The sequence below is a fragment of the Thalia democratica genome, chromosome 8 (genome assembly GCF_965202585.1).
Source record: "Thalia democratica chromosome 8, ktThaDemo2.hap1.1, whole genome shotgun sequence".
Lineage (NCBI taxonomy): Eukaryota > Metazoa > Chordata > Thaliacea > Salpida > Salpidae > Thalia > Thalia democratica.
Genome location: NC_139172.1, coordinates 33,931,115 through 33,944,616, shown reverse-complemented (window position 1 = coordinate 33,944,616; position 13,502 = coordinate 33,931,115). Strand labels below are relative to the sequence as shown.

Genomic DNA, 13,502 nt, shown 5'->3' with positions numbered 1-13,502 from the left:
ACAGTAGTTTAAAACAATACAACTATCACGTCACAGTAGACCGAAAAAATCCCACTAACGCATCATTGTTTATCGCCATCATATTAAAAGTTTTATAAAATTGTTAATTATTTTATCGAGTTGCATTAAAATTTATAAACTTAAACCAAATCAAATGAGAACATTAAGTTTTATTAATTTGTTAAAAGTTTTCGTTATTCTAAGTATGTAGTCCTTTAAATTAATTGAAGTAGGCTGTAATTTTTCTTGAGTGTTGCACCTTAAGGAGAGTCAAGTGGTTTATCAAAACATGTCGCCTGAAGCATTAGCTTACCGATGGTTTACTGAAAACATCCTAAATCGACGAATTTTTATATAAATTAGCAATATTGTGTAAAAGACTAAAATATACAGCATCGTAAGTATACTAAAGGAAATTCTAAACAAAATTAAGTACACTAGTATATCATCAACTTTAGATGTTGTGTAATTGATAGTTTAAGTTAAGTAATTACTGTTACATAATGCTGATAGACTTAGTTCCGTGATAGTATCTTAAAAGCATTTAAAATTAACAGATTTTTAAAGATATAATCAAAATTGTGTATTAAACTGTTGATTAATAAGTCATTTTTGATGTAATAACAAAGTTAAAAAAATGCTTACTCATACTAAGTAACTAAGTCAAACTTGGTAGCTAACTCCTAGTTGGTAGCTAACTCATACTTTGAAGCTAACTAACACTTAGTAGCTAACTCCTACTTTGTAGCTAACTCATACTTGGTAGCTAACTCATACTTGGTAGCTAACTTATACTTGGTAGTTAACTCCTACTTGGTAGCAAACTTAAACTGGGTAGCTAACTCTTGCTTAGTAGCTAACTCCTACTTGGTAGCAAACTCATACTTGTTAGCTAACTCTTTCTTGGTAGTTAACTCACACTTGGTAGCTAACTTCTACTTTGTAGCTAACTCATACTTGGTAGCTAACTTATACTTGGTAGCTAACTCCTACTTGGTAGCAAACTCATACTTGTTAACTCCTGCTTGGTAGCTAACTCACACTTGGTAGCTAACTCCCACTTAGTAGCAAACTTATACTTGGTAGCTAACTCTTTCTTCGTAGTTAACTCATACTTGGTAGCTAACTCCTAATGGTAGCAAACTCATACTTTGTAGCTAACTCTTGCTTGGTAGCTAACTCATACTTGGTAGCTAACTCCTACTTGGTAGGTAACTCATACTTGGTAGCTAACTTATAGTTGGTAGCTAACTCATACTTGGTAGCTAACTCATACTACGTTGCTAACACTTAATTGGTAGCTAATTAAAAACTTGGTATCTAACTCATATTTGGTAGCTAACTCCTACTTTGTAGCTAACTCATACTTGGTAGCTAACTCAAATTGGTATCTAACTCCTACTTGGTAGCAAACTCATCATTAGTAGCTAACTTATACTTGGTAGCTAACTCCTGCTTGGTAGCTAACTCACTTTTGGTAGCTAACTCATACTTGGTAGCTAACTCATACTTGGTTTCTAATTCATACTTGGCAGCTAACTCATACTTGGTAGCTAACTCCTTCTTGGTAGTTAACTCATACCTGGTAGCTAACTCATTCTTGGTAGCTTACTAAAGTTGTTTAACAACTACAACTCTTTTTATCATTAACTGTAAACAAAAGTAAAAGTTGGTAAGTGTTTACCCGAACTTTAGATTGCATATCATGTCTTAAGATTGTCCTAATTTTAAAAGATATAGAAATTATATGAGTACAAACCTAAGTAGGCCAAACAAAGTTATAGTTTAACTCATGATATTATGTATACCAGTTAAATTATGTCTATTTTAATTGTTTTAGAGGTAGCTATAAAATCCTATTACTTTTATTAAGAGTTTTTGACGTTTATACTTGTCGTGTGAACAGAATAAAAATATAAGATTATTAAAAGTAAATTTTTTACTATTAAAGTAGTCACCAATTGATGACTTATAACTCTTTATGAAACAATATACATATCATTGATTAGTTAAATTGAAAATTATGAATTAGAGAAACAATGTAAATATCATATCACAGCAAATCAAAATGTTACAACTAGCAAATCACAGTAGGTCGCAAAGTACAACTATCGCATCATAGTTTATCACAATCATACTCAAAGTTTTATAAGATTGTTGATTAATTTATCGAGTTGCATTAAAATTTATAAACTTAAACCAAATCAAATGAGAACATTAAGTTTTATTATTTTGTTAAAAGTTTTTTGTTATTCTAGTTATGTAGTCCTTTAAATTAGTTGAAGTTGGCTGTATTTTATCTTGAGTGCTGAACTTTATGTAGAGTCATGTGGTTTATCAAAACATGTCGCCTAAAGCTTTTGCTCAACGACGGTTTACTGAAATCATCCTAAATCAACCAATTTTTATAGAAATTAGCAATATTGTGTAAAAGACTACAATATACAGCACCTTAAGGATACTAAAGGAAATTCTTAAAACTAAAAATACACTTGTGTATCATCAACTATGGATGTTGTGTAATAGTTAGTTTAAGTTAACTAATTAAGAGATTTACTGTTACATAATGCTAAGAGTCCTAGTTCCGCGTTAGTATCTTAGAAGTATTTATAATTAACAGATTTTCAAATATATAATCAAAATTGTGTATTAAACATTTGATTAATAAGTCATTTATAATGAAATAACAAAGTTAAATGTTTGCTTACTCATACTAGGTAACTAACTCATACTTGGTAGCTAACTCCTGCTTGGTAGCTAACTCCTACTTTGTAGCTAACTACTACTTGGTAGCCAACTCAAACTCGGTAGTTAACTCATACTTGGTAGCTAACTCCTGCTTGGTAGCTAACTCCTACTTTGTAGCTTAATCCTATTTGGTAGCTATATCAAACTTGATAGCTAAATTATACTTGGTAGCTAACTCCTACTTGTTCGCAAACTCCCTACTTGGTAGCAAACTCATTATTAGTAGCTAACACTTGCTTGGTAGCTAACTCATACTTAGTAGCTAACTCACACTTGGTAGCTAACTCATACCTGGTAGCTAACACATACATGGTAGCTAACTCATACTTGGTAGCTAACTCAAACTTGGTAGCTAACTTATACTTGGTAGCTAACTCCTACTTGGTAGCTAACTCATACTTGATAGCAAACTCATACTTGGTAGCTAGCTCACACTTGGTAGCTAACTCATACTTAGTAGCTAACTCCTACTTGTTAAAAAACTCAAACTTGGTAGCTAACTCATACTTGGTAGCTAAGTTTTGCTTGGTAGCTAACTCACACTTGTTAGCTAACTCATACTTGGTAGCTAATCCATACTACGATGCAAACTCTTAATTGGTAGCTAATTAAAAACTTGGTATCAAACTCCTATTTGGCAGCAAACTCATTCTTAGTAGCTAACTCATATTTGGTAGCTAACTCCTGTTGGTAGGTAACTCATACTTAGTAGCGAACTTGTACTTGGTAGCTAACTCCTACTTGGTAGCTAACTCATACTTCGTAGCAAACTCATACTTGGTAGCAAACTCACATTTGGTAGCTAACTCCTGCTTGGTAGGTAACTCATACTTGGTAGCTAACTTGTACTTGGTAGCTAACTCTTACTTGGCACCTAACTCTTACTTGGTAGATAACTCATACTTGGTAGCTAACTCATACTTGGTAGCTAACTCCTACTTGTTAGCGAACTCAAACTAGGTAGCTAACTCATACTTGGTAGCTAACTCTTGCTAGGTAGCCGACTCAAACTTGGTAGCTAACTCATACATTGTAGCTAACTCCTGCTTAGTAGCTAACTCATACTTGGTAGCTAACTACTACTTGGTAGCTAACCCATACTTGGTAGCTAACTCATACTTTATATCACGTCACAATAGACCGAAACAATCAAACTATCGCATCATAGTTTATTGCAATCACACTCAAAGTTTTATAAATTTGTTTAGTCTTTTATGGAGTTGCATTAAAATTTATAATCTTAAACCAAAACAAATGAGTACGTTAAGTTTTATTATTTTGTTAAAAGTTTTTCGCTTACCGACCAAATTCTAAACAAAAATATATACACTAGTGTATCATCAACTTTAGATGTTGTGTAAATGTTAGTTTAAGTAAAGTAATAAAGAGACTTACTGTTACATAATGCTGAGAGTCTTAGTTCCGTGATAGTATCTTAAAAGCATTTAAAATTAACAGATTTTCAAAGATATAATAAAAATTGTGTATTAAACTGTTAATTAAAAAGTCATTTTTGATGTAATAACAAAGTTAAAAAGTTTGCTTACTCATACTAGGTAACTAACTCATACTTGGTAGCTAAACCCTACTTGGTAGCTAATTCCAGCTTGGTAGCTAACTCTTACTTGGTAGCTAACTAACACTTTGTAGCTAACTACTACTTTAAAGCAAACTCATACTTGGTAGCTAACTCATACTTGGTAGCTAACTTATACTTGGTAGCTAACTCCTACTTGGTAGCAAACTCATACTTGGTAGCTAACTCAAATTGGTATCTAACTCCTGCTTGGTAAGTAACTCATTATTGGTAGCTAACTCATACGTGGTAGCTAACTCATACTTGGCAGCTAACTCATACTTGATAGCTAACTTCTACTTGGTAGCTAACTCCTTCTTGGTAGTTAACTCATACTTGGCAGCTAACTCATTCTTGGTAGCTAACTATAGTTGTTTAACAATTATAACTCTTTTTATCATTAACTTTTAACAAAATTAAAAGTTGGTAAGTGTTTACCCGAACTTTAGATTGCATATCATTTCTTAAGATTGTCCTAATTTTTAAAGATATAGAAATTACATGAGTACAAACATGAAGTAGGCCAAACAAAGTTATAGTTTAACTCATGATATTATGTATATCAGTTAAGTTATGTCTATTTTAGTTGTTTTAGAGGTAGCTATAAAATCCTATGACTTTTATTAAGAGTTTCTGACGTTTATACTTGTCGTTTGAACAGAAGAAAAATATAAGATTATTAAAAGTAAATTTTTTACTATTAAAGTAGTCACCAATTGATGACTTATAACCTTTATGAAACAATATACATATCATTGATTAGTTAAATTGAAAATAATGAATCAGAGAAACAATGTAAATAACATATCACAGCAAATCAAAATGTTGTATCTAGCACATCACAGTAGGTCGTAAAAGTACAACTATCACATCACAGTAGTTTAAAACAATACAACTATCACATCACAGTAGACCGAAAAAATTCAACTATCGCATCATTGTTTATCGCCATCATACTAAAAATTTTATAAAATTGTTAATTATTGTATCGAGTTGCATTAAAATTTCTAAACTTAAACCAAATCAAATGAGAACATTAAGTTTTATTATTTTATTAAAAGTTTTTCCTTATCCTAAGCATGTGGTCCTTTAAATTAGTGGAAGTAGGCTGTATTTTATCTTGAGTGCTGCACCTTAAGGAGAATCAAGTGGTTTATTTAAACATGTCGCCTATAGCTTTAGATCAACGATGGTTTACTGAAAACTTCGTAAATCGACCAACTTTTATAGAAATTAGCAATATTGTGTGAAAGACTAAAATATACAGTACCTTAAGGATACTAAAGGAAATTCTAAAAAATATAAATAAATTAGTGTATTATCAACTATGAATGTTGTGTAATAGTTAAATTAAGTTAACTAATTAAGAGATTTACTGTTACATAATGCTGAGAGTCTTATTTCCGTGATAGTATCTTAGAAGCATTTATAATTAAAAGATTTTCAAATATATAATCAAAATTGTGTATTAAACTGTTGATTAATAAGTCATTTATAATGTAATAACAAAGTTAATGTTAGCGTACTCATACTAGGTAACTAACTCATACTTGGTAGCTAACTCCTACTTGGTAGCCAACTCATACTCGGTAGCTAACTCATACTTGGCAGCTAACTCCTGCTTGGTAGCTAATTCCTACTTCATAACTAACTCATACTTAATAGCTAACATATACTTGGTAGCTAACTCCTACTTGTTCCCAAACTCAAACTTGGTAGCTAACTCCTACTTGGTAGCTAACTCTAACTATAAAGCTAACTTTTACTTGGTAGCAAACTCATACTTGGTAGCTAACTCTTTCTTGGTAGTTAACTCATACTTGGCAGCTAACTCATTCTTGGTAGCTAACTATAGTTGTTTAACAATTATAACTCTTTTTATCATTAACTTTTAACAAAATTAAAAGATGGTAAGTTTTTACCCGAACTTTAGATGGCATATCATGTCTTAAGATTCTTCTAATTTTTTAAGATATAGAAATTACATGAGTACAAACTTGAAGTAGGCCAAACATAGTTATAGTTTAACTCATAATATTATGTATATCATTGAAGTTATGTCTATTTTAGTTGTTTTAGAGGTAGCTATAAAATCCAATGACTTTTATTAAGAGTTTTTGACGTTTATACTTGTCGTTTGAACAGAATAAATGTATAAGATTAATAAAAGTAAATTTTTTACTATTAAAGTAGTCACCAATTGATGACTTATAACCTTTATGAAACAATATACATATCATTGATTAGTTAAATTGTAAATAATGAATCAGAGAAACAATGTAAATAACATATCACAGCAAATCAAAATGTTATATCTAGCACATCACAGTAGGTCGCAAAAGTACAACTATCACATCACAGTAGTTTAAAACAATACAACTATCACATCACAGTAGACCGAAACAATCCAACTATCGCATCATAGTTTATCGCCATCATACTAAAAATTTTATAAAATTGTTAATTATTGTATCGAGTTACATTAAAATTTCTAAACTTAAACCAAATCAAATGAGAACATTAAGTTTTATTATTATGTTAAAAATTTTTCGTTATTCTAAGTATGTAGTCCTTTAAATTAGTGGAAGTAGGCTGTATTTTATCTTGAGTGCTGCACCTTAAGGAGAATCAAGTGGTTTATTTAAACATGTCGCCTATAGCTTTAGATCAACGATGGTTTACTGAAAACTTCGTAAATCGACCAATTTTTATAGAAATTAGCAATATTGTGTGAAAGACTAAAATATACAGTACCTTAAGGATACTAAAGGAAATTCTAAAAAATATAAATAAATTAGTGTATTATCAACTATGAATGTTGTGTAATAGTTAAATTAAGTTAACTAATTAAGAGATTTACTGTTACATAATGCTGAGAGTCTTATTTCCGTGATAGTATCTTAGAAGCATTTATAATTAACAGATTTTCAAATATATAATCAAAATTGTGTATTAAACTGTTGATTAATAAGTCATTTATACTGTAATAACAAAGTTAAATGTTAGCGTACTCATACTAGGTAACTAACTCATACTTGGTAGCTAACTCCTACTTGGTAGCCAACTCATACTCGGTAGCTAACTCATACTTGGCAGCTAACTCCTGCTTGGTAGCTAATTCCTACTTCATAACTAACTCATACTTAATAGCTAACATATACTTGGTAGCTAACTCCTACTTGTTCCCAAACTCAAACTTGGTAGCTAACTCTAACTATAGAGCTAACTTTTACTTGGTAGCAAACTCATACTTGGTAGCTAACTCTTTCTTGGTAGTTAACTCATACTTGGTAGCTAACTAACACTTGGTAGCTAACTATAGTTGTTTAACAACTATAACTCTTTTTATCATTAATTTTTAACAAAAGTTAAAGTTGGTAAGTGTTTACCCGATCTTTAGATTGCATATCATGTCTTAAGATTGTCCTAATTTTAAAAGATATAGAAATTACATGAGTACAAACTTGAAGTTAGGCCAAACAAAGTTATAGTTGAACTCATGATAATATATATATCAGTTAAGTTATGTCTATTTTTGTTGTTTTAGAGGTAGCTATAAAAACCTATGACTTTTATTTAGAGTTTTCGACGCTTATACTTGTCGTTTGTACAGAATAAAATATAAGATTATTAAAAGTATATTTTTTACTATTAAAGAAGTCACCAATTGATGCTTATAACTCTTTATGATACAATATACATATTATTGATTAGTTAAATTGAAAATTATGAATTAAACCAGTATTGTTACTATCATATCACAACAAACCAAAATGTTACAACTATCACATCACAGTAGGTCGCAAAAGTACAACTATCACATCACAGTAGTTAAAAACAATACAACTATCACGTCACAGTAGACCGAAAAAATTCAACTATCGCATCATTGTTTATCGCAATCATACTCAAAGTTTTATGAATTTGCTTAGTCTTTTTCGGAGTTGCATTAAAATTTATAAACTTAAACCAAATCAAATGAGAACGTTAAGTTTTATTATTTTGTTAAAAGTTTCTCGTTATTCGAAGTATGTGGTCATTTAAATTAGTAGACTTAGGTTGTATTTTATCTTAAGTGCTGCACCTGAAGGAGAGTCAAGTGGTTTATCAAAACATGTCGCCAAAAGCTTTAGCTTACCGATGGTTTACTGAAAACATCCTAAATCGACCAATTTTTTTATAAATTAGCAATATTGTGTAAAAGACTAAAACATACAGCATCTTGTGTATACTAAAGGAAATTCTAAACAAAAATAAGTACACTAGTGTATCATCAACTTTAGATGTTGTGTAATTGTTAGTTTAAGTTAAGTAATAAAGAGAATTACTGTTACATAATGCTGATAGTCTTAGTTCCGTGATAGTATCTTAAAAGCATAAAATATTAACAGATTTTCAAAGATATAATCAAAATTGTGTATCAAACTGTTGATTAATAAGTCATTTTTGATGTAATAACAAAGTTAAAAAAATGCTTACTCATACTTTGTAGCTAACTCACATTTGGTAGCTAACTCCTACTTTGTAGCTAACTCCTACTTGGTAGCTAACTCACACTTAGTAGCTAACTTCTACTTGGTAGCTAACTCATACTTGGTATTTAACTTATACTTGGTAGCTAACTCCTACTTGGTAGCAAACTGATACTTGTTAGCTAACTCTTGCTTGGTAGCTAACTCACACTTGATAGCTAACTCCCACTTGGTAGCAAACTCATACTCGGTAGCTAACTCTTTCTTGGTAGTTAACTCATACTTGGTAGCTAACTCCTACTTGGTAGCAAACTCATACTTGATAGCTAACTCTTGCTTGGTAGCTAACTTATACTTGGTAGCTAACTACTACTTAGTAGCTAACTCATACTTGGTAGCTAACTAAAAATTTCGTATCTAACTCCTACTTAGTAGCAAACTCATTATTAGTAGCTAACTTATACTCGGTAGCTAATTCCTGCTCGGTAGCTAACTCATACTTGGTAGCTAACTCATACTTGGTAGCTAACTCATACTTGGTAGCTAACTTCTACTTGGTAGCTAACTCATACTTGGTAGCTAACTCAAAATGGTATCTAACTCCTGCTTGGTAAGTAACTCATTATTGGTAGCTAACTCATACGTGGTAGCTTACTCATACTTGGCAGCTAACTCATACTTGATAGCTAACTTCTACTTGGTAGCTAACTCCTTCTTGGTAGTTAACTCATACTTGGCAGCTAACTCATTCTTGGTAGCTAACTATAGTTGTTTAACAACTATAACTCTTTTTATCATTAACTTTTAACAAAATTAAAAGTTGGTAAGTGTTTACCCGAACTTTAGATTGCATATCATTTCTTAAGATTGTCCTAATTTTTAAAGATATAGAAATTACATGATTACAAACTTGAAGTAGGCCAAACAAAGTTATAGTTTAACTCATGATATTATGTATATCAGTTAAGTTATGTCTATTTTAGTTGTTTTAGAGGTAGCTATAAAATCCTATGACTTTTATTAAGAGTTTCTGACGTTTATACTTGTCGTGTGAACAGAATAAAAATATAAGATTATTAAAAGTAAATTTTTTACTTTTAAAGTAGTCACCAATTGATGACTTATAACCTTTATGAAACAATATACATATCATTGATTAGTTAAATTGAAAATAATGAATCAGAGAAACAATGTAAATAACATATCACAGCAAATCAAAATGTTGTATCTAGCACATCACAGTAGGTCGCAAAAGTACAACTATCACATCACTGTAGTTTAAAACAATACAACTATCAAATCACAGTAGACCGAAACAATCCAACTATCGCATCATAGTTTATCGCCATCATACTAAAAATTTTATAAAATTGTTAATTATTGTATCGAGTTACATTAAAATTTCTAAACTTAAACCAAATCAAATGAGAAAATTAAGATTTATTATTTTATTAAAAGTTTTTCGTTATCCCAAGCTTTTGGTCCTTTAAATTAGTGGAAGTAGGCTGTATTTTATCTTGAGTGCTGCACCTTTAGGAGAATCAAGTGGTTTATTTAAACATGTCGCCTATAGCTTTAGATCAACGATAGTTTACTGAAAACTTCGTAAATCGACAAATTTTTATAGAAATTAGCAATATTGTGTGAAAGACTAAAATATACAGTACCTTAAGGATACTAAAGGAAATTCTAAAAAATATAAATACACTAGTGTATCATCAACTATGAATGTTGTGTAATAGTTAGTTTAAGTTAACTAATTAAGAGATTTACTGTTACATAATGCTCAGAGTCTTATTTCCGTGATAGTATCTTAGAAGCATTTATAATTAACAGATTTTCAAATATATAATCAAAATTGTGTATTAAACTGTTGATTAATAAGTCATTTATAATGTAATAACAAAGTTAAATGTTTGCTTACTCATACTAGGTAACTAACTCATACTTGGTAGCTAACTCCTACTTGGTAGCCAACTCATACTCGGTAGCTAACTCATACTTGGCAGCTAACTCCTGCTTGGTAGCTAATTCCAACTTCATAACTAATTCATACTTAATAGCTAACATATACTTGGTAGCTAACTCCTACTTGTTCCAAAACTCAAACTTGGTAGCTAACTCAAACTTGGTAGCTAAATCCTACTTGGTAGCTAACTCTAACTATAGAGCTAACTTTTACTTGGTAGCAAACTCATACTTGGTAGCTAACTTATACATGGTAGCTAACTTTTTCTTGGTAGTTAACTCATACTTGGTAGCTAACTAACACTTGGTAGCTAACTATAGTTGTTTAACAACTATAACTCTTTTTATCATTAATTTTTAACAAAAGTTAAAGTTGGTAAGTGTTTACCCGATCTATAGATTGCATATCATATCTTAAGATTGTCCTAATTTTAAAAGATATAGAAATTACATGAGTACAAACTTAAAGTAGGCCAAACAAAGTTATAGTTGAACTCATGATAATATATATATCAGTTAAGTTATGTCTGTTGTAGATGTTTTAGAGGTAGCTATAGAAACCTATGACTTTTATTTAGAGTTTTCGACGCTTATACTTGTCGTGTGAACAGAATAAAAATATAAGATTATTAAAAGTATTTTTTTTACTATTAAATTAGTCACTAATTGATGCTTTTAACTCTTTATGAAACAATATACATATCATTGATTAGTTAAATTGAAAATTATGAATTAAACCAGCATTGTTACTATCATATCACAGCAAATTAAAATGTTACAACTATCACATCACAGTAGGTCGCAGAAGTACAACTATCACATCACAGTAGTTTAAAACAATACAACTATCACGTCACAGTAGTTCGAAAAAATCCAACTATCGCATCATTGTTTATCGCAATCATACTCAAAGTTTTATAAATTTGCTTAGTCATTTTTGGAGTTGCATTAAAATTTATAAACTTAAACTAAATCAAATGAGAACGTTAAGTTTTATTATTTTCTTAAAAGTTTTTTGTTATTCTAAGTATGTGGTCATTTAAATTAGTGGACTTAGGTTGTATTTTATCTTGAGTGCTACACCTTAAGGAGAGTCAAGTGGTTTATCAAAACATGTCGCCAAAAGCTTTAGCTTACCGATGGTTTACTGAAAACATCCTAAATCGACCAATTTTTATATAAATTAGCAATATTGTGTAAAAGACTAAAATATACAGCATCTTAAGTATACTAAAGGAAATTCTAAACAAAATAAATACACTACTGTATCATCAAATTTAGATGTTGTGTAATTGATAGTTTAAGTAAAGTATTACTGTTACATAATGCTGATAGTCTTAGTTCCGTGATAGTATCTTAAAAGCATTAAAAATTAACAGATTTTCAAAGATATAATCAAAATTGTGTATTAAACTGTTGATTAATAAGTCATATTTGATGTAATAACAAAGTTAAAAAAATGCTTTCTCATACTTTGTAGCTAACTCACATTTGGTAGCTAACTCCTACTTTGTAGCTTACTTCACTTGGTAGCTAACTCAAACTTAGTAGCTAACTTCTACTTGGTAGCTAACTCATACTTGGTAGCTAACTTATACTTGGTAGCTAACTCCTACTTGGTAGCAAACTGATACTTGTCAGCTAACTCCTGCTTGGTAGCTAACTCACACTTGATAGCTAACTCCCACTTGGTAGCAAACTCATACTCGGTAGCTAACTCTTTCTTGGTAGTTAACTCATACTTGGTAGCTAACTCCTACATGGTAGCAAACTCATACTTGATAGCTAACTCTTGCTTGGTAGCTAACTTATACTTGGTAGCTAACTACTACTTAGTAACTAACTCATACTTGGTAGCTAACTCATACTTGGTAGCTAACTAAAAATTTGGTATCTAACTCCTACTTAGTAGCAAACTCATTATTAGTAGCTAACTTATACTTGGTAGCTAACTCCTGCTCGGTAGCTAACTCACACTTGGTAGCTAACTCATACTTGGTAGCTAACTCATACTTGGTAGCTAACTTCTACTTGGTAGCTAACTCATACTTGGTAGCTAACTCAAATTGGTATCTAACTCCTGCTTGGTAAGTAACTCATTATTGGTAGCTAACTCATACTTGGTAGCTAACTCATACTTGGCAGCTAACTCATACTTGATAGCTAACTTCTACTTGGTAGCTAACTCCTTCTTGGTAGTTAACTCATACTTGGCAGCTAACTCATTCTTGGTAGCTAACTATAGTTGTTTAATAATTATAACTCTTTTTATCATTACTTTTAACAAAATTAAAAGATGGTAAGTTTTTACCCGAACTTTAGATGGCATATCATGTCTTAAGATTCTCCTAATTTTTAAAGATATAGAAATTACATGAGTACAAACTTGAAGTAGGCCAAACATAGTTATAGTTTAACTCATAATATTATGTATATCAGTGAAGTTATGTCTATTTTAGTTGTTTTAGAGGTAGCTATAAAATCCAATGACTTTTATTAAGAGTTTTTGACGTTTATACTTGTGGTTTAAACAGAATAAATATATAAGATTATTAAAAGTAAATTTTTTACTATTAAAGTAGTCACCAATTGATGACTTATAACCTTTATGAAACAATATACATATCATTGATTAGTTAAATTGAAAAATTGATTGCATACATGTCTTAAGATTGTCCTAATATATAAGATATAGAAATTACATGAGTACAAACTTTAAGTAGGCCAAAAAAAGCTAT

At 30.5% G+C, this 13,502-nt stretch overlaps 1 protein-coding gene across 1 annotated transcript in view; it reads right to left on the bottom strand.

The window, feature by feature from the left end:
* The window catches only part of LOC145843166 (small ribosomal subunit protein uS3A-like), a 37,943-nt gene extending 24,850 nt beyond the window's left edge, over positions 1 to 13,093 (bottom strand). The window contains exons 1-2 of the mRNA XM_082950628.1: positions 13,076 to 13,093; positions 12,381 to 12,520 (exon numbers count right to left, since the gene is read on the bottom strand). Coding sequence (XP_082806754.1) covers positions 12,381 to 12,520; positions 13,076 to 13,093 — 158 coding nt within the window. The remainder of the gene's footprint in view (positions 1 to 12,380; positions 12,521 to 13,075) is intronic.
* Between the last annotated feature and the right edge of the window lie 409 nt (positions 13,094 to 13,502).